General features: G+C 38.6%; 2 protein-coding genes across 2 annotated transcripts; both read left to right on the forward strand.

The window, feature by feature from the left end:
• The first annotated feature begins 3,921 nt into the window (after positions 1-3,921).
• On the forward strand, positions 3,922-13,412 carry LOC148999333 (FRIGIDA-like protein 4a). Its single transcript, XM_089141264.1, has 3 exons — positions 3,922-4,883; positions 12,141-12,316; positions 12,484-13,412. The coding sequence occupies exons 1-3, from the start codon at positions 4,037-4,039 to the stop codon at positions 13,063-13,065; spliced, it is 1,605 nt and encodes a 534-aa protein (XP_088997390.1). The 5' UTR covers positions 3,922-4,036; the 3' UTR covers positions 13,066-13,412.
• Positions 13,413-19,743: 6,331 nt separating this feature from the next.
• Positions 19,744-21,981, forward strand: LOC148999334 (large ribosomal subunit protein eL22z-like). The gene is made up of 2 exons (XM_089141265.1): positions 19,744-20,023; positions 21,627-21,981. Exons 1-2 carry the CDS (start codon positions 19,794-19,796, stop codon positions 21,769-21,771), a joined length of 375 nt encoding a protein of 124 aa, XP_088997391.1. The 5' UTR covers positions 19,744-19,793; the 3' UTR covers positions 21,772-21,981.
• The last annotated feature ends 847 nt before the right edge of the window (positions 21,982-22,828 follow it).

A 22,828-nucleotide genomic window follows, 5' to 3' on the forward strand; every position in this document is an offset into this window, starting at 1 on the left:
GTTCCTCGGAAAGATTCTCAAAAGAGGCCGGGCAAGCTCGAGCGAGTTGGTCGGTCAAATCTCTTATAAATTGATCCTTTTCTCTGCTCGAGCTGCGTAAGGGCAACATCTTTGTCTTCCAAAGAAATCTTCAAACTGGCAACTTCACGCTCAAGAACGGAAATGCGCTCTTCGGCAGACAAAGCACGAGCATCAGTGATCGCCTTCTCATCCTTCAAAGCAGCATTTTCACTGATTACATTCTCTAACCGACCACTTAAATCCTTGACTTTATCGTCCAGATGATAAATAGTGGATTGATCCTTCCGAGCAGCTTCCAAGTTGCCTCCCCAAGCTTGGGTTAAAGCACAAACCAACCTACCAAGAAGAAAAAGCAAAAATAATAAAAAAGGAGGACTGTACGAGAAAAGCAATCTCGTGCAGAAACCACATACCTTGTCATTATATCTTCAGTACAGGTGGGTCCAATTTTCCGAAGAAACTGCTGATCGGTAGGGAGCAAAGCTCCCGGCAACCATGCCTTGGCAACTTCAATACCATCAGTAGTGTTGTTTAAAACGTAAGATCCAGCTTTAAGTGATCCACTGGATGAAGCATCTACAGATTGACTACTCGGAATATCCCGAGGAGGTACAGAAGGGGAGGCGTCCACATCTTCTCCCGAGTCTGCAATAAAGGATGAAGGAGCTTTCTTTTTGCTCGGCCTAGGAGGAATGTCTGGCACATCAGCCGATCTCTTCGGCCCTGATTGAACTTGTTTTCTTCTATCTGACCGAGTTCGCTCAGGTTTGGTAGGGATCCGAGCTTCAACTTCTTCCATATCCTCATCAGCTGCCCGGGAAACATTTGCCCGATTAAGCATCACTGAAAAAAGGATAGAAGAATTACTATCGAACACAAAAAGATAGTCGCAAAAATAAAGATACCAACAACCAAGAGTAATACTCACCAGGAAGGAATCCCCAATAACGTAGTATATTGGGATATTCCGGACAATGGCCGTGAACGGCATACATGTTCTTATCTTCGGAAGGAAGCCGAAGAATCTTCTCCCTAGCAAGTTGCTCGGCTCCAGATAAAGTAGGGATGTCATTGGAACCTGTAGTCGGTCCACGAACCCAGAAAATGGGAAATGAAGGTTTGGACGGCGGCCGAACAAAGAAATATTTGGGACACCAACCTTTGGTATTGGAGGGCAGAGTCCCCGTCCCGACAAAGTTACCCTCCCAACCACATTGGGAGAAGGTACGTTTAGAAAGGTAAAACCAACCATCCTGCTCCTGCCTCTTCGCCATAAAGAAATGGAGGAACAAAGCCAGGGATGGTCGAACTCCTACCCTTTGGCAAAAACCCCAAAAGCAAATGAAATTTCGCCAACTGTTCGGCACAAACATTCCCGGACACATTTTAAAATGTACCATTATGCCTACGAACAGGGGGTGTACGGGAAGACGAAAACCACTCTTCAGAGCATCCTCGTAAAGGGCAAATTCACCTGGGGAAGGAGAGTTGGCACGCTCATATATGGTCGGCACGCGTATTCTATGATCTGAAGGAATTTCATATTTTACTCTAAGGTACTCTAGACGTTCCTCTGTCATTTGGGAAGGTATGAAGTCGAGACCAAACGAATAGGGGTCATAGTCAATGTGATCGGGAGTCAACTCCTTGATCTGTTCGAGCTTATACTCCTCAAGGGTCAAACTATCTTTCCACCGTTGTCGCTCAGCCTTGAAACGAGCTCGAGCACTCTGACCGATTATAACGGGACGGGACTCCACTGCCTCCTCACCATCCCTATTACGATTCTCTCGACCAACAGAGGCCTCGGGTACATCTTCGGACCTACCATCATGGCTAAGGTCGGGATATACAAGGTGTTCGGGAGTTTCAAAACAAGAGGGTCCTTCGTCTAAGTCTCTCCTATGTTTCAAAATGGCAGAACTCCTCTTCACTATTACCATGATTCTTTAAAATAAAGGGAGTATGAAGAAAAAAGGAGAAAAGACATAGACAGAGAATAGAGAAAAAACACCACAAAGAAGCATATAAGACTCTGCCAAAAACGAACCATGCTTTCGAAATGCAGAGATAGAAAGAAACAAAAATAAAGCTGAGGGAAGACACTTACTTGTTTAAAGCAAACGAACGAGGAGATGGAGGAAAGAAGGCTAGAAGCTTTTAACCCAACTCTCGTATCTCAAACAAAGGAAGAAACTTCAAACAGTTGCAGAGAAAAAGAAGATGCAGACGAGTACGCAGAGAAGCAAAAAACAGAGACAAGCAATGAAATGAAGGAAAGAAGAAGAAGTAATAGTACTTATTAAAATTCGTAGATTCTAATCTAACGAATACGATAAGTCTATCAGCTATGATATGAATTTCAAAAGACTAAATATTCTTATCTAACGGCTAAAGAGAACGTTCAGATGGACGGTAGAAGATGAAGAGTCTCTTCATCATAATGACGAACATTAATTGTGAAACGACAGCTATGACACGTGTCACACACGTACAAACTTCGAAGGTCGTGCGTCGATATGTGTGCGTAAAAGACGGCTATGCAGGAGTGGGACGTTACAGATTTCGAGGAAAATGTGTTGGTCGATCCGACCATACACCCTCTAAATGAAAAATAATCCCTTGAGCCGAGCATATAGTTCTCGACCACAATGGACTAGGGGGCTTATGTTAATGACTAAAATGGTCATTCTATATCCCCGGTTTGAACCGGCGGTTGCACAATCCGACCAGGTTCGCAACCTAACAGGGTCCGACCAGGAGGTTCATGGTAGGACCGACCACACTAATAAATCCATCCGAATAGCAGTATGAGATGGCCTCATGAAGGTAGACTCCTACCACCCAACAACTGGAGAAGAGAGTTAGTTAGGTAAAAGGACTCTTCTAAAGAGTTACTCTCCTACAATAACTCAAAGCAGGGTTATTTCGAATATAACTCTATCACCATACACTATATAAAGACCTCTGGTAAACACTAGAGGGCATGTATTCATACTTCTTGTGATCAATTACTTGAATTCTCTATTGAGTAGTTGAGATCATATTATTGGTACTGACTTGTTCGTCAGAGACGTACCTCGACCCCACAAGGTCGAGCTCGTATCTTGCAGGTTCGTGACAGGGAAGGACGAGCGAGATTCCGTATCAACACTACCTATTGATGTGTTTCTCATAGAATCACCCATTTTATATTAAAACATAGAATCACCTGATTCCATAGAACCATGTACTTTGAGTCATTCTTAAACCATGTTGTTTATGAAAATCATGATTTTGTGGAATTGGATTCCACGAAACTGGGAAACCAAACACAACCTAAATTACCCTATCAATAATTGGAAATCATGATTTTGTTGAATTTGATTCCAAGGAATTGAAAACCAAATACAACCTAAATTACCTTATCATGACTGAAATTCATTTAAGATGCAAATGAAAAGTGGCTCATAAAAAGAAGAGCAAATTACACTGGCACCTAAAAATGGAAGCTTTAATTAAGAACTGACACCCCCACTTTACGTTTAAAAAGCACATAGACCTCAAAATTGGATTTTCATTGGATATATTTGTCAAATTTATTACTAAAAACAGTTAAATTATTATTTATTTAAAAAAAATCCCAATAATAAATAGTGTCTGAAAGGTTTTCAGTGACAAATTAGATAATTATATTCAATGTAAATTCAATTTTGAGGTCTCTGTGTTTATTAAATATAAAATGGGGTGTCAGTGTTTTAATGGCTTCATTTTGGAGTGCCACTGCAATTTGCTCTATTTTAAAAAATGAAAGAAAATAAAATAAAAATAAAATAAAATAAAAGTGCTAAATTACGTTTCTACCCGGCGGAAATATTATAACCAAAGCCAACGCCCCCGCGCTCCTGAGGCAGAGGTTGAGAACCACACGTGACGCGACCAACTTCTATGTGGGTCTGTAGCAAAGCAGCAGAGGGTTTAGGGTTTTCTTGTTCCGTTGTTTCAGAGAAAGTGAGAGAGTTCTATTGTTTCTGCCATGGCGACTGAAGTGATAGACGGAGAACGATTCCAGAAGGCTTTCGATAAGCTTGAGACCCAAAAAAACCTCTTGATTACCTGCAGCGACCTATGGAAAAACCTTTCGAAACATTTCTCCACATTGGAGGAGTCCCTCCTCGAGAAGTCCAAAGCCCTAGATTCGAAGATCGAGGCTTTAGATTCAGAGACCAAGGAAAACTTGCAAGCGTTAGAAGAAAGGGAGAATTCGTTGGCCGAACGCGAATCGGCGGCCATTGCCCGTGTTGAGGAGCAGAAAGCTGCTGCGCTGTCGACCTTCGAGCAAACTGCTCCGGAGACTCCCGAATTACCTGAAGCTCTTAGGTCAATTTGCCGAAAGATGGACTCCAAGGGCTTGTTGAAGTTCATGATAGCAAACCGGAAGGAATCTGTTGTGTTGAAGACTGAACTTTCTCAGGCAATTGCTGAATCGGTGGATCCGTCACGTTTAGTTTTGGATGCTATGGAGGATTTTATTTCTCAGAAATCTGGTAAAGCCGGGGTTCCTGACCGTCGCTGGGCATGTGGAATTCTACTTCAAGCACTATTCCCTACAATAGAATCTGGTGGAAAGGCACCGCCTGTTGCCACAAGCATTGCTGAGAGAGCTGCTGTAGTTGCGGAACAATGGAAGGTGAAGATGGACGATAAGGATTGGGGTGGCATGGGACCAGCGGAGGCATCAATGTTTTTACAGATGGTTGTTGGGTTCGGAATACAGTCGAAATTTGAGGAGGAATTCCTTCGAAAATTGGTGCTGGGTTTCCCATCAAGAAAGGACATGCCTAAGCTTGCTGCTCAATTAGGACTTGGGGAGAAAATGAAAGGTGTGTTCTTGAAAGATTTTTTGCTACTAACCCACCATAAAACAGTGAACTTTGTTTGGTTCAAAGTAGCTTTTTGTGGTACTGACGAATCTATATGGTTACTATTTATCGATTCTTTGCTATTATAATGCAATTCGATTCTGTATGGGTAGCCTCGTAAGATGTTAGTTTCTAGCTCCCGTTCTGATTGCGTTTAATCTATATATTGATGTGGTCAAAAAGTATCTCCCACTCCAATTGTTAGTGATCGCTAAAGTCGTTGCATAGAAAATCATATAATCTTCAATTTGGCTTTGCTTTTCTCTATTTGTGAGATTGGAGAGAATGTTATTATTATTATTTATTTATTATTTTTTTTTCCAAATTGTGAAGGAAGTTTACAAAATACTGTTCTCTACTCTCCTTTTCCAATACCTCATCAACCTTGGAAATATCTCATCATGGACTTTGTCCTTAGGTTACCCATTTGCCCAAGGAAAATTTGACTCTATCCTTGTAGTGGTGGATTGGTTCAATTAGATGACCCACTTTATTCCTTGCCAGAGAACTTACGATGCCAAGTGTATAGCTAAACTGAGAGATAGTACAGGTCCATGGGTTACCCAACACCATTGTATCGACCAGAGATGTCAAGTTCATGAGTTACATCTGGAGGACTCTATGGCTGATGACCAACACCAAGTTGTTATTTTCAGCAGCCTTTCATCCCCAGAAAGATGGCCGGATGGAAGTCGTAAACAAGACTCTTGGAAGTCTATTATGGAGCCTTGTCAGGGATTATAAAAAGATCTGGTCTTCGATTTTAGACATTGCAGAGTTTGCCTAGAGCAGTTCAGTCAATCGACCTACAGAGAGCATACCTTTGAAGCTTTATTGGGTGTCCAACCACAAAGGCCAATTGATCCAACACCCTTGCCAGTTGAAACCAGGGTAAGCATAGAGGCAGATGAGTTCCTATGGTGGATCTTGGAGGTACATGCAGATGTTAAGAGGAAGTTAACCCTCGATACAGAAATATACAAAGCCCTGGCAAACCATCATTGGAGAGCTGTAGAGTTCGACTAGGAGACATGGTAATAGTTTGCATTCATCTAGAGAGGTCCAGCTGGAGTGAATAAATAATAGGGCATCATTTGGATGAATGAGACATTTAGCTCTCCAAGAAGATGGGACCATACAAAGTCCTCACCGTGTGGGGCCCAATGCCTAGGTCCTAAAGTGATTACCCAACATGGCATAAGTAATATTTTGAATGTAGTATATCTCTATCAAAAGGCTTTAAACTTAGTAGATTGAAGACAGAATATCTAGTTTGTAACTTTAGTCATGATCGGGTAGATGATGAGGTGGTGATACTTGACGATAAAGAGATTCCTCAGAGTGATTGTTTTAGGTACTTAGGTTCAATCATAAGTAAAAGAGGTGATTTAGAGGATGAGGTTTCCCAAAGAATTAAAATAGGGTGGATGAAGTGGAGAGGTGCGTTCGGGGTCTTATGAGATCGGCATATTCCATTAAAGCTTAAAGGAAAATTTTATAGGACCGTTGTTCGACCAGCTATGATGTATGGTGCAGAGTATTGGGCTGTTAAAAAAAAATCATATAGATAAACTCAGTGTAGTAGAAATGAGGATGCTAAGATGGATGAGTGGCAAAACTAGGATGGATAAGATAAGTGGGAGTTGCTCCCATAAGTGATAAGCTTCAAGAAAGTCGTTTGAGGTGGCACGGCCACATTCAACGGAGACCTATAAATGCCCCTGTATAGAGAAGTGATATAATCCATATTGAAGGAACTAGAAGAGCTAGGGGTAGACCTAAGATAACCTTAGGAGAAGTGGTGAGAAAGGATATGTATAGCTTAGGCCTTGTATCTAGCATGGCCTTGAATAGAACTGATTGGAGGGCAAGAATCCATGTAGCCGACCCCATTTAGTTGGGACAAGACTTGTTGTTGTTGTTGTTGTTGTTGTTGTATATCTCTATCTATACATAGGGCATCAATTGGATGCATGAGACATTGAGCACATGCTGCAAGCCTGCTACAACCCCAATCCACCCTTTCTGAACAAGATACTATTGAGCAAGTAATAGATGACATGTTCAAGATCATGCGCAAAGGACCCGAATACCATGCATTCTTAGTCAATTGGAAGGTCAGGCCCATTAGTGAGAGCACATGGATTCATGGGGATGACTTCAAGAGGATTGATCCTGATCTATATGAGAGAATTGATGTGAACAACATGAAGGCCTCCAACAGAAGCCTCAAGAGGGCAGCCACGTAGGGTTATTTTGTCTCTTTTTGGAATTTCCTTTTGTTTAGTATGTATTTTAGTTGGGTTTCTATTCAGTTACAGAATCCCAATTAATCTTTTATTTTGGTCGTAGTTGTCTAGTCTAATTAGGACTCCAAGAATAGGCTGAGTTAGTTCTTTTAGATAGAGTTTTATTTGGAATCTTTGTAAAGGCTATAAAAATTCTCATGCCTCAAGCTGTAGCAAATAAGTTTTTGATCAATGAAAGAATGAAGAATTTACAGCCAAGGAGGTATTGAGTGGGCTCCTCTTGAGGAGGAGCCTGCAGTTGTCTAAGGAAGCTCTCTTGAAGCCTGCAAGCTGCCTTGTTCACTCCAGAAACTAATTCCAGCCCTCTTCCTCACCAAGAACCTGCAAATCAGTAAGTTTAAACCCCTCCCAAACCCCAGCAGTGATCTTTTTTCCTTCTTCTCATCTCCCTCTACCCTGCTGCAGCAGTTATATGCAGTTTCAGTTGTTTAATGGTTTAGGAAAGGTTTGGGTTAACCAAAACCTTTTAGGTTGAGAAGAAAATAGTTGCAGGGTTTATCAAATTGGGACGGGAGTGGAAAGGGTTCAAGGGAATAGGGCTATGGGAAACTTACGGCAAGGGTGGGGATGTTCTTGCTCATCTTTCCTCTCTCTTTTCTTTCTCTTGCCTTACTTTCTTTCTTTCTCCCCCCCCCCCCCCCCCAAAGTTTCTTGGTTGTAAAAAACTTGAGGAGGTTGTTTCTTGGGCTGCAAATAGGAGGGAGGGGCTGGTATTGCTTATCAAAGGGTTTAGGTGGTCTGATAGACTGAACTAGGTTGGATTATTGGACTGGGAATGGGGACAGCAAGGTGCTAAAGTTAACCTAGCTAGAGAATGGCCTATCAAACCCATCTTTCCATTCCCAAAACCCTAAGTGTCCTGGAGAGTGAAGGTTTTATACCACATGAGTCCATCCTACTCTTGGTTTTCATCAATTGGTATTATAGGTATGGATAGGGTGAATCAAATTGCCCCTACTGAAGATTATTTCAGCTACATGCCCTCCATATATTCTGGGAAATATTCTTGTGTCTAAAGTTGAAGATGAAGACTGGAGAAGGAGCAGCCTCTTCCATACTCGAGGGCAGGTAGATCTGTAGTCAGAGCCATAAATTGGCAACGGCTGCAGCACCAATGTCATCTCTCAATCATCTGTGCAGAAGGCTGAATTATCAGTAGAAGAACATCCCACTTACATAGTTGGACTCCTCAACCATGAGATTATAGAGGTAAAATTCAAATGTTTAGTTCCTATCAGTTTACACTCTTATGCTGATGAAAGTCTGGGATTGGGTCATATATATGTTTGGCCTTTGATTCCTTCGGTTTACTTTGTAATTGGCCAATTTAATAGGCCTAAAGTATGGATGAAAATAGAAAAAAGGGGATTTATTTCATTAATTTGGTTGAGAGTTTAAATGTATTTCCTTTATTATTTCATTCTCTAGTCCTATTTTAAAATATTTTGTGATAGTATGTGTATTCGGCCTTTGATTTCTTGGGTTTTCTATGTAATTGGCCAACTTTTTGGCTCTAAACTACGGGTAGTTAGGTTATAAATGGCTTTAGGTATTTTTATTTTATGTTATATTTTAAACTAGTTTGGCTGGATACAAACCAATGGTTTGATTTAAAATGTCTCAGAATATGCAGTTCTTTAGGTTGTAATTGACTTTTTTGAGACTGTTCAGTGTGGGCCTGTTTGGTTACATGAATTCAGAGATTTGAAATCTCTAGATTCACAAATGGGAGATTTATACCCGTTTGGTTGTGTGAATCCCTGGATTGATGAAATCTAGAGATTCACATTTTTACATTATAAACGTGAATCTTTAGATTTATGGGTATGAGGTGAAATTCAGAAATTTCATCCCTACTATAAAAGCGTTAAACATTTGATCGATGACTCCATAAAATTTTTTTTCTGGATGAATCTATAGATTTCATTCCAAAGATTCAGGTTAACTAAACAATTAATTTTATGAATCATGACTCCATAGATTTGATATCTCTAGATTTTTGAATCTCCATACTCAAGTAACTACATAGGCCCTAAGTTTGTAATCATAGTTGGAAAACTAGGTCTTGACTCCAAACCAAAATTTCTTTCATCCATTTACCCACATTCTATTGTCCATTTAGTATTTTGAAACAGTTGCTCTTCACTCTCCTCTGTTTTGCTTTTTCAAGGACATCTCTAAGACAAAAAATTGCTGGTCTTTATCACAATGTAAACTATGATCCATGCATCTCTCTAGATCTTCTGGAAACCTCGGATTTGATCCCTGTCACAATTTAAAGGAGTTCACTTCATGCCGATGCTGACCTATTTTCCATTTGGACTATAATCAGCAATGCCCCCCTCCCTTTTAAATAAAGTTGGTTTTTTAACATTTAAAGCCCGGGTAAAAGTTAAGCACCAGTTAAAGCTGTGGCATCTGCATTTCCATCATGAAGAGATATTGTGGCAGATGGCAGTATTGTCTCCTCGCTGACAGACTATTAGAACACTTGGAGTGGGGAACTAATTCAGTATAGACGTTTAAAGTGAAAAAAATGATCTAATCTTGAGCTTTACTTACCTCACTCTATCCGGAATTCTGGAGGACTCTGGAAACCCTCAGTTGTATTTTACAGTTATACTGTTCATATGTTTTAGTTGTTGCTGATTCTTTCTGAGATTCTGATTCTGTTCCTTAGAAATAAAGATTCTGACTCAATTAGGGTAGAAAAGGAAAAACTTAACATGTATTTTTCGTCTAAGTAAATCTGCTTCTCAGCATTCTAGCTGCAGCAGTGAAGAGTTTCAGAGAGAGATGACTAAGATATCACTCAATTATTTGCTGTAAGCATAACTTTGAAATTATAAAAAACAATTATTAGTGTATCAGGTTTGACTGGTGAAAACCAGCTTGAAACCAAGAAACAACCAAAATATGTTGAAATTATGTTGAAATTAGGGATTTTGGGGGTAAAACTCAACACATGATGGGCTGATTAAAACTGGTTGAAACTACCGAAACTGCTGAACTTTTATTGGTTGAAATTGTTCATAACTTCGCATTTATTGATCTAAAGTCAAAACTATTGAATATTTCAAAAATTGGTTGAAACTGCTGAAAATTTCGATATGTCGTTGAAACTTGTCGAAGCCTGGGACTATTAAAACTAAATCCTCGGTTTAAGGCATCGAGTTTTAATTGAAATTTCAGCCTATTTCGGTTGAAAATTTGAACCATACTATGGTTGTAATATTGTCAAGTATTGGAAACAAATTGATTAGAATTTTGTATGCTGTTTATTGCTATTGGTGAGGTACAATGGCATATCATGGTTGCGATAAAAATGTCATAAATGATTTTTGTGTTTTCTTGCTTTAAACAATGCTTTTTGGTTTTGAGGAGTCATGTGACAAATGCTTTTTATATATTTTCCTTGTTTATCTTTAGATGTAGAGATCGAAAAGAATGAAATTTCTATGGAAGGTTGTTTTTGTTTATAGAAGCATAAAAATTTTGAATTCACTATAAAAAATCAATATGCTATTGATTTTTACCAAGACAAAACCCCTCCTCCTCCCCCATATTTTTGCTCCTGTACTTATTCAAATCAGTCGTATTAAAACATCTATTATACACAAAGTATGATTGCCATACATGACTTATTGAGCCGAATTATTGAAAACGTACTACTTGCTGTATGAACTGATTAATTGCTGTACATATCCTCGCCTGAACTATTGCCGTACCCGAACTTACTAACTATGGTCCAACCTGGTTTGTGAATGGCAGATCTTGGATATGAGCTCTGAGTTGGATCTTTTCCATTCTAGGACTGCATCAATCTAGCTTTCCTTCATCTCTTGAAAACATCAATGAACCCTAAGACATATATGGAACATTCCAACAATCAGAATACTTCCATTTTCAAATTGAATAACTATCAAAACTGTAAGATAACTCTGTCCTGCTTGCATCCCATTCTGACCATTAGAGACCCTTCATCTTCTTTATAAACCCAGAAACCAAACCCCAATTTATATTCCACCATCAAAACATCTTCAAACATGTACTATTAAATTCACCTACATTCACTAGGCATAATTCTACTATCAAACTTAACTTCCCATTGTATGGCTATTACCCTGTTATTTATTACAGCTATTATCCTATTATTTAAACCTCTCCATGTGGAAAACAATAGGAGAGAACTTTTAGTAGAAAATTGATTTGCTTTGAGAGTTTTGTAAGCTGCCTCTTATTTCCTCTTTGGAAAATTGTGATACCATGGAGTAGCACCCCTCAGGTTTCGGACCTTCACAACTATTTGGCGGTTTCCTTGTTGGCCAAGCACGAGCCCCTTGGAGGAGATTCTTAGGCAGGCAACAAGTCAGGTTTGAATCAGGCCTAGTCCTAAAGTCACAGCTCTAACAAACCCACCCTTCATCTGGAAAGTTTACAAAGAAATTGATTAAAATCAACCAAAGCTGGTTCTGTTTTAGAGGATCGTGGAGTATTGTTGCCCTGTTAGATCACTCAATCAAGGGCTGCATCACTGGGGCCCCTCCAAGCTCATCTAGATCTGTGACAGCTGTCTTTCAAGGCCATGCCGGGTGTTCACTGTTCTTGCTTTGTGCATTGGAACTTTAATATAAAGGGCTACCTGGTGCCAAAGGCTTCCCCACAAGGCACAAGTAGACTCCACGGGGGGCAATTTTCCTACCGAGTCTTACCCCAACAATTTTTACTGATAGGCTGTTTCAGCACCTTGACCTTAGGCTATAATTCTGGCCAACTCTGGCCAACAACCATTGCATGGACATTTTAATCCAATCTGTTGTTTTCTTGCTAGTGCATTTTGCCATATTTGTTAGTATCCATTTTATATAATTCTCCTCTTGCTTATAGTTCCCCGTGTTTCTTGTCACAGATATAATTGATGAATTAGTGAAGAATGGTAAGGAGATTGAGGCTGTGTATTTTGCTTCTGAGTCTGGCCTGACTGAACAGTTTCCCCCAATCTCCTTGGTTAGATCATATCTGAAGAACTCAAGGAGAAATGCCACTATGATTTTGAAGAATGGCCCATACAATGTTGCTGCTGCGGTATGTTGACACATAGCCTTGTTGTACACTGATGATTGATCTTCCATTGCTTTTTTGAGCATATAAAGTTTGTTTTGTCTGTTCATGTGCATTTATATTTGGTTAGTAATGTGGGTTGACAAATACTCTACAAACACATGAATAGTTCCAGTTTGTGTTTCTTTTAGGAGGCTGGTGCCCTGGAGTTGAATTCAATTAAGGCCATCATCAAATGTGTCGAAGACCATAACCTTGAATCGGAGTTCACACTGGACACCCTGAGGAAGCGTGTCACACAGTTGGAGAAAGCCAAGGTAGATAGGAAGAAGAATGCTGCAGCAAGCAGCAGACCTCATCAAAACAAGCGACCCCGAGGTGGTGGCGGCGGCGGTGGCAGCGGTTCTGGTGGTGGTCCACCTGCCTTCCGTCCAGCTAAACAAGGTAGGTTTTCCAACTCCTACTCCTCGTTTGGTCGTAGGGGTGGAGGCCCTGCTCATCAAAACCCAGCTCCGAGGTTTTCTGGCCCATACAATTATCCGAGTCAGCATGTCTATGAGGGCCCTGCTCCCACTTCTTATGCGTCTCCATATGGTGGAGCACCACACACACAGAGCCCTGCTGCAATGCCTCAACAGTATTCATACCCAACTGAAGATATGGGAGTTGCTGGGGCCCGAGCAAGTGGTTCCTACGGTGCGCAGACAGGCTATAGTGCTTATGATTATGCAGCTCCTGCTCAACCCACTTACCCGCCTTCATATCCTCAATAAATCTCTAACTGTAAGACTAATTTGTAATTCATCTTCTGTATTTGCTGCTCGGGATTTTGTACATTCAATAGGATGATGTTGAGTTAGAGATGTTATATAGCCCTAAAATTTTCTTGCTTTATCTGGAGAAACCATAGCATCTGATTGAGGTTTCAATTTAGTTGGATGAAATGCATACAATCTTTTTACTTTGTGAGGCTTCCAATTTCCTGATTGCTTCCGTAGTAGATTTTTTTTTCCTTCTGTTTTTGTGGTTGGTGCTATCTATTTCTGGCCATTCTCAGCTAACAAATGAGACAGCCATGAACAGGAATGGGCATACCTTGGCTTATCAATTTATTTGGTACTTATATTGTTCTTTTTTGGTAAGATTTGGTACTTATTTGTGCTGTCTTGCTAGTGTTGGGGAATTGGTAAGGCCTAAGAATTCTTTTATGTTATGTATGACTCAGGCATACTGAATCCCAAAGTCATGGGATTATGTTCCCATGGCAGACATTCATCAAACTAGGGGTGCGACTTTGTCCTGATGGTTTGATCCTACCTTGAGTCAGAACAGGGTATGTGCTAAAAAAATTTAAACTTGATGATGAATCAAGGTTGGATATCCTGGTGAATTAGAGAACGTTGAGTTAAGGTCAAGTGTTTATTTGGCTCGACCTGGTTTGGTTCTTCCACTTGGTAAAATATAGTTGGCAAATTAGGCCTAACAACATGGAATTATGGATTGTTCTGTTTGTTTTGTTGTTACAGGATCCAGTGTTTGATCCTACCCTTTTTCTCTTGGCCCTGCTCAATAGGGTGAGGGTCAGGATAGGATATTCAAAGTTGGGGTTAGAGTTTAAAATGTCCGACCCAATGTGACCATGTTGCACACTTGCAAACCCCCTCAATACAAAAGAGTGGGATAAATTTGAATATCTCAAAATTACTGTTTTCCACCATAAGCCTAAAACTGGGCATATGTCACTTCTTGCTCTTTGGAGACTTTTAAATGTTCTTGTACGGAGAAGTGATATAATCTATATTGAATGAACTAGAAGAGCTAGGGGTAGACCTAAGATAACCTTAGAAGAAGTGGTGATACTTAACAAAAAAAAAAAAAAAAAGAAGTGGTGATAAATGATATGTATAGCTTAGGCATTGTAGCTAGCATGGTCTCAAACAGAATTGATTGGAGGGCAAAAATCCATGTAGCAGACTCCATTTAGTTGGGACAAGGTTTGTTGTTGTTGTTGTTGTTGTTGTTGTTGTTGTTGTTGTTGTTGTATGCTAGTGTCATTGACATCGAAGGACAGACCATGTTATTACACTAATTCAGCCAAATCTAATGCTATGGTATCAAAGATGTTTCCATGGAAAGTAGTGACCCTAGGTTCAAAACAAGGAGATCTACAATTCCAGCTTCTGGGATTCCATCTTCATCTAGGGGGTGTCTTGATCATTTGTTCCTTTAGAAAAAGAATGAAAACCTGGAACGGTTATTCATCAAAATCAATCTACCTAGTCTGAAAATCCATCACTGCTGGAACTTGTAATTGTTTCTTGTACCACCAAAGTGAGCAAGACAGTTTAGACCATGGAAAGAAATTTGGCCAGTTTCGCCCCCCTGGCGAAACGAAACCAGGGGGTGAAACGATATATACATAATATCGCCGATATCTCGGCGATTTCTCCCGATATATTGAAAAATATCATTTTTTTTTTTATTTTTATATTATTTCTTGCACTTTTTAAGCGATTTCTCTCGCGATTCTAGCCCAATCTTACCAATTCTATCCAATGATTCAAGACTCAAAAGTTAATGTGTTAAATGTACATAGAATAATTTATAGATATAAAGACATTTTATAGCAAAATCTTCAAGATTAATGAACAATCTTACCAACTATATTCTAGTGATTTAATCCTCAAAATTCAACATGCCAAATGTGGTTGGAAGAATATATACATGAAATAATCTATGGAAACAATTTAAATTATGAAGGGATTTTGTAATAGAATCGTTGGTTAATCATTTCAATTATGTCCGAATGATTTAGGTCTTAGAAGGTAACACGTTAAATGTGGTTAGGCAGGAGATTTAAATGGAAATATTTATAGAAAATAATTTAAATTCACCACATATTTGCATCAAATTTGGGTTTAAAATGACCAAAAATACCCCTGAAACTCGTGGGCAAAAATTGCTGAAAGTCAACATGCCAAATGTGATTAGGGAAGAATGTATACATGAAATAATTTATGAAAACAATTTAAATTATTAATGAATCTTGTAATAGAATATTCAGAGTGAATGTATAATCATTCCAATTATGTCTGAATGATGTAGGCCTAGAAGGTAACATATTTAATGTGGCTAGGTAGGAGAATTTAAATAGAATAATTTTTAAGAAATAATTCAAATTTACCACATATTTGCATTAGATTAGGATATGCATCAAATTTACCAAAATTATCGAATAAAATACCCCAAAATCAGGGGTCGAAATTTTCTATATGGGGGGGCGAAATATCGCCGAGATCTCGGCGATATTTCGCCAGTTCGCCCGGTTCGCCAGGTAGCGAACCCGGCGAACCGAGCGAACTTTCGTTCCATGGTTTAGACCTCCCATCATTTGAAGTTTCCACCTCCATGAAGAAATATCACAATGTACTTGAGACTTCAATCGAGGTTCTAAAGGGAAAGTAAAACAAATATGTTGGAAACTTGTTGAGGAATTTGTACGAATACTTGTAAAACTTCTGTAATCATGGACTTTGATAGAGCTGAAATATACCAGAAGTATTTTATTTTTAAGGTATTTAGACACCCTGATTTGTGCAAGGCCGGGGGTCCAAATGTGTCTTCACCCCCTAAGATCAGTCAGCTCAAATTTTTAAAGTTGCATTCCAAAAAGGTTATTTCAGATGTAATTAAGTTGTATTCATTGCTTAACAGAATGACAACAGGGAAAGAGAGGATGAGGAAAAATTCATTATGAAAAATGAACTCAATTATGGGTTTATATAAAGCCCCAAAAGTTTTGGTAAAAGAGTAAGCCAATAAGGTCACCTTCTTTTGTGAGCTTACCGGTTTATGTCACCTCCTTAAGGGAAGGTATCTCTCTAATGGCATCTACATATTTCTACTAAGTAATGGGCTTTTCGGATCAAAGCTTATATGACCTATGACCCATGCTCCAAGTCCTAAGTCATATATAGCTATATAACCATGGTTAGGTTAGACTTGGACTCCAGTTGAGTTTGTGTTGCATAAGGGTTAGCACCATAATATGTGAGTGCGATCTTTAACCCCAGATATATATAACATAGGTCCTTACTATATATAAACCAATAAATCAAATAACCATCTCCTTATTGTCCGATTTGAGACTAAAATAAGATAAACCGACATAAATAAACCTATATTTATATTTAAATAATACAAATAAGTTGTAAGCATTTTTCAACAAAATATCAAGTTGGATATTGAGCTAAAATCAACCACAGTTCCTCGTGACAATCTCTAGTAAAGTAACATCTTCATAAAGAAAGGAGAATGAATTATATACTCTGAATCAAGCCAATTCTTATAGAACGTGGATGAATAAACTCTAAATTGGGTACTCTACAGTTTACCCAAGTGAATGTAAGAGATGGGAATGTTGTAATATTTTAAATACAATTTATTTTTGTTTCTCGGAATTAATTGTTAGTAATCAAATGTTTTTTTTTTCCCATTATTCTATGTTAGAAAAATGTGTTTTCTTTAGTTCCACAAGTGTTTTTTCTATTATTTATTTTTACAAAGTGTACTTCTTTAGCTTGGGGAGTCAGATTGTTTGATTTATTAATAGGTACTTCCTACTAATCTTAAGTTTAAGATATTAAATAGATACACTATGGGGTGTATGTGATGTATATTTGAAGATGATCTACCCTATGAAAGCGCAATGTGTGCTAGGAGGCAAGGTTTAAAGTATCCCATGATACTAACTAATACGTATCCATATTTGACCCAACCGATACGATACATCTCGATACATCTCTCCATTAAATTACACTAAAATACATTAGCCAGAGCGATACAATACTCGATACAGGACGATACGTCTCTTAAAATCAGGTGACCGATACAATACTCGATACCGATACTTAAAACCTTGCTAAGAGGAGATTCAACAATTAGTTTTACTTCTCTCAATGATCTGATGGCTCAGATTTAATTGAATAGAGGTGTGCCTATACATGAAGTTACTTATAAATCACAGTCTATGCATTTTTCCTCTTGTTTGCAAAACAACTTAATAAACAGAACCTAATAAACAACCATTGCTGGGCTGTCTACCTTAGGAGACTACATGTTTTCTCTTTTGCGCCTGTGGTAATGCTGAATTATGTCTTTTAAATAAAATTGATTGTTTTTTTGGTAGAAGGGAATCTTTATTAAAGGGAGAAACTACGATTACATCTTAGTGATACAGCGTCAAATAACAGTAAGTGCCTAATATAAGGAAGGAGAGTATGTACATATAAAAAAGCTTCCTTCGTTAATGCTCCTTCTTTTGCCAAAGCATCTGCCACAAAATTTGCTTCCCTAAGTACATGGGCAACAAAGAGATAGTCAAAATATCATGCTAAACTGTTGATATCCGATATAATTGGAAAAATCTTCCATGAGGCCTTAAGTAAAATTGATGCTGTAAGGATAGTGTAACATTTTGCCGAAATTCAGTAGTGGGCGAAACGATTTTGGGGATAAAATCGGGATGGTAAAAAGATTGTTGACTAATATATCGGCCAAATTTAAATTTTTGGCGATATTTTGGAAAATTTCTCTCACTCACGCTGTCAAAATTTGCTGAAATTTTGGGCTTCTACTTCGTCAGGGGCTGTGGTCTGATAAGGGTTCTCCAACTCCAATGCGACACTTTCAGTCTATAAGATATTTTTTATTTTTTGTAAATGTAAAACAATAATATCAATTCTTAGTTTGTTTATTGTTTTGTGATCGTGATTATATTTAAGATTAAATATTTAACCTAAGCCCATCGCTAAAAAAATTCAAAAGAGAAAAAAAATTGGGTAATTTTCATATGGACCCCTTGAGGTTTGGTTCATGTCATTTTTAGTCCAAAAAAATGGACACTTTGCATCTGCCTCCCTTGAGGTATTCAATAAGATCAATTAAGGACAATTTGTGATTTTTATGACCAAAATACCCTCACATCTATTCTTAATACAAAACTATTTTTTCCCAAAAAAAAAAAAAAATCCCCAATTCTCTCTCATCTCCTTCATCGTCTCCATCTTGGATCCGTCGCCACCAGCTCTACTTTTTTCCTCACAGAATTTTAATAAAGTAGACAAACAAGCAAATCTATACTCGTGAATAAATGGTGAACAAGTACAAAGGCAGAGTTGGAAGGGTCTCTTCGTTTCTGTCTTCCCAGTGATCCAATCCTCATTTCTTCTCTTCAGCTGTTAGTGGAGAAACTAGAAGTATTGTCTTCAAGTAGATGATCCTACTTCTCTTCCAATTACAGAGTTGGAGTGGTTCAGACACGCGTTTGATTCAGAGTTTTCTCCTTCTAGCTCAGGGTGGGAATTCAGAGAAATCGATTGTGTTTTGGAATCATTCTCGTTGAAATCTGAAGGTGTATTTGATTTGGGATTTTGTGATCTCTACAAGTTCGGCAATTTGATATCTTCGTCCAAGCAGCAAACTTATTACTGATGTTCGTTGTTTTATTGCAGAGTTACATTTCAGTTCTGAAGAGGAAGCGTCTCCGAATGGGTAGTTCGGAGACATAGTGTGATTGCTTTACGTGTAGTGTAGGAGAGTTGTAACGTGTTATCCTTTGGGTTTTACTTGGTTTAGTTTTCTCGACTGAGGTAGCCAAGATGACTTTCCCTGTTGGCTCTATTTTGATGAAGTTGGGGATGGTCTCCACTTCTGATTATACCTCCATAGTCTTTGATGAATATATTCGTGGCTCTCCTATGTGCTTGTATCATGATTGGGCATCTATTGGAGGAGAACCGATGGATGAACGAGTCGATTACAGCACTTGTAATTGTGAGTTGCTGCACCATTGCCTCTCTTCTTTTTTTTGGCTACAGTTTCACATAGTTTGTTGGATCATAATAGGTTTTCTGTGAGCTAATGGCAGAGACTTTGTATAGGAGTCATCATTACCGTCACCGGAGTTGAAGAGGAAAAAAGTAGAGCTGGCAGCGACGGACCGAAGATGGGGACGATGAAGGAGATGAGAGAGAATTGGGGATTTTTTTTTGATTTTTTTTTTGGAAAAAAGTAGTTTTGTATTAAGGATAGATGTGAGGGGATTTTGGTCATAAAAATTACAAATTGTCCTTAATTGATCTTATTGAATACCTGAAGGGAGGCAGATGCAAAGTGTCCATTTTTTTGGACTAAAAATGACATGGACCAAACCTCCGGAGGTCCATATGAAAATTACCCAAAAAAATAATAATAAATAAAAAGGCTTCTCTCAATTTTTTTATTCTTTTCTTTTCTTAACCCAGCTTTTCTCACCTTACCAATGAAAAAGAGCTTATCTCCCACGATTGCATGGGCTTGGACACTGGAAGCCCGTTCCCGGCCCATCATAGTAGCTAGGATCCAGCCATATAAGTATAGAAATTATTCCTGAACCTCACGCTGGCGTCGCATTTAGGGTTTTCAGTGAGACAGAAGGGAAGAGAGAAAGAGCAGGCCGAAGATGAGTAAGCCGACGAAAGTTGCCCCCAAGGGCAAGAAGAAGGGAGCAACCTTCGTTATCGACTGCGCGAAGCCTGTTGAAGATAAAATCATGGACATAGCTTCTTTGGAGAAGTTTTTGCAGGAAAGAATCAAGGTCGGAGGCAAGGCTGGTGCCCTCGGTGACTCCATTACCATCACTCGTGATAAGACTAAGATCACCGTTACCTCCGACAATCCTTTGTCAAAGAGGTAGTATATCATTCCTCATGAAGTGGGTTTCCATTTTTTATTTATTCCTCTTCTGAGATTTCATTTGATTATTGTTCTGGTATTCTGTTTGCGCATATTTGCTGAATCTATTTTCCCTGAGTAGTCGGTTACTAGAGATCTGTACCAAGTTAATTTCTTGGTTGGATTTGCGGTAACTAAGTAACTTCTCTTGAGTTCTCAATGATCTTGTTCTAATCAGGAAAAATGAAAAAGTTGATTTGGATTTGGAAAGGAAAAACCTTATCACTCGAATGACATTGATTTTTCTCTGTTTTCATTTTTATCCTGTTTAATTTTATAATGAGAAAGATTACAGAATTTAGTTATTCTCCATCGTGGAAGCCTTAATAACCTTTGCTCAGCTTTGGGTTGGTGAGCTCGTTAGTACTGGAGTGTTCATAAAGTTTTATGCGGTTTCGGTATAATTTGTTTACTGAAACGCTGTATATGTACTTTTTTTTAGATACTGTGATTGAGCTAATGCCGGATCAACAATGAGTGACAAGATATAATTCACTCGAAAATGTTCACCAATTATCCTCTTAAGCGTGTGTAATTCAGGGTTACAATGGACATTTCGTCAGGACTACGCTGGTCAGCGTTGCTTACCAAGGATTCTCCCTCTTTTCCTTGTTTCTTGGGGTGGGTGGGCTTCAAACAGAAGCATGTATTTTTGTCCAGCTTCTAAAGACATATGTGAACGTTTCTTTGATGCATTTTGGTTTCTGTCACTGTTTCAGGGACCTGTTGATTAGTCTCTTTTTATTTATTTAAAAATAATAGTTGTTGCTGAAATTTCAGTTTACTTGAATTGTTTGACTTTGATCTGGTCGAGCCTTACGAAGAATTATTGTTTCAAAATTGTTGGTTTATTCTTTATTGGCATCACCAAGGTTTATTCTTTACTGGCATCGCTTTAGTGATATCGGACGAACTCTGCAAATCATGTCTAGCAAAGCTGATATTGGGTAATGTTTATATGGGGAAGAATGAACATTAGATGAAGGTGGGATGGTCGAGTCGATTCCTTGCTTAATAGTGCATATAAGGAGATGCTGGGATCTTGCCCCCTCAACTATTCTGCCAGTGTTTGTGATATTTTGCTGATTTTATGCATAACATACTTCCGGTTCACTCATATTACAGCCCTAGAATTGAATCATTTGAATGGTAGACAATATGAAATATGGTTGTACATGTCATATTATCTGTGGATGTTCACTGATTATTGTCATATGGCTAAAAGGTTTTGAGTTGTAAGGGCTGGCATTGTTAGTGTCTTTCTGCTTCCTCATTTGTGAAATGATCTCACTGTTCTCCTATTTATGATAATGATTCATGGTATCTCTTTGGGATCCTGTATACTTGCTTGCTCTCTGTGTTGCTGTTTATGGTTCCTACTTTTAGTACTGCTAAATGCTTGTTATTGCATATTTTTTATGCTGAGGAAAGAAATACTTGCTTTGAAGCAATTGGTTATTTTTTGTAGATGTTCAATGTCTTGTCATTTCAATGTGAAATTATGTTCATTGTTGTCATACTGTTTGATTAAGCATACAAGTTTTTATTGTTATTTTTCCAGGTATTTGAAGTACCTAACAAAAAAGTACTTGAAGAAGCACAATGTGAGAGATTGGTTGCGTGTCATTGCATCAAACAAAGACCGCAATATTTATGAGCTGCGATACTTCAACATTGCCGAGAATGAGGGTGAGGAAGAGGATTGATCAATTATTAGGTTTCAGTGTGTTTTGTTTTCAATCAATCAGTTATTGTAGGGACAGCATAAGGTCGCCCTAGTTTTGCTTGGTTTCACTTATCATTGTAATTGAATTAAAATTATTTCTACTGCTCTGGGTGCTAAATTTTTGGAGTTGCAGGTTTTGCGTTGCACCCCCTCCCTCAAAAAAAATCTCGTTTTCTTTGATGGCCTTACTAATTTTGGAGTTGCAGGTTTTGCTTTGCCACCCCCCCCCCCCCCCCCCCCACCCCAAAAAAAAAATTTCTCGTTTTCTGTGATGGCCTTACTAGTTTTTATCAGGGAAATAAAAAACAGATGGCCTTGCTGTTGTGTAGTATATTAGTTGCTTCTATTTTGCTTTGGAGTGGATGGGGTTAAAGGTAATTGAATTCGTCAATGATGATTCAAAGTATTTGTGTATGTTTTAGGTTTTGGACCATGTAAATGAGAGTTTTGAAGAGTGATTTATAGGCAGTTTTTCTCTACATAAATATGCATATGGTATCAAAATGGCCTGTCACTTCTGAAATCAAGGCCAGAAGGAATTCTGTGGATCAGTAATTGGAGTTGCCATTAATTGCATGACTAATCTTGTTTGGTTTCATTCACTTGAAACCCTTGGCATAGCTAGGGGAACCAGACGAGGGGAGTAAATGGCTTTTTCCCAGGAAAAAGATTTACCTACATTCTTGAATGTTTAATCAAAACTTCCATCAGATAATTCTGTGTCAGTTTTCTAGTGGAGGCTTAGACAAGGTAATTGTTTGGCATTGGGACTGTAGGGCCGTTGTTTAATGAGTTGGAAGCTTGGTGGAGAAACAATGAGTAAATTCAGGTCTGATACCCTCTTGTTGATGGAACTAGGGACCTAGGCGGTATTTGAGAAAATTCTTTGAGTTATTTCTACTGTCCCCTGTGAAGTAGATCAATATGGTATTTATCATGATGAATCAATTCATCTCATTGATAGGCAATTTCCTGTAGTTCTGGATTCATTAGAGAAGGTGAAAAATAGATAACGTTCAGATATGTACTGAGAATCT

The sequence above is a fragment of the Hakea prostrata genome, unplaced genomic scaffold (assembly GCF_041222555.1).
Source record: "Hakea prostrata isolate BN-2017 unplaced genomic scaffold, UWA_Hpros_2 contig_15, whole genome shotgun sequence".
NCBI lineage: Eukaryota > Viridiplantae > Streptophyta > Magnoliopsida > Proteales > Proteaceae > Hakea > Hakea prostrata.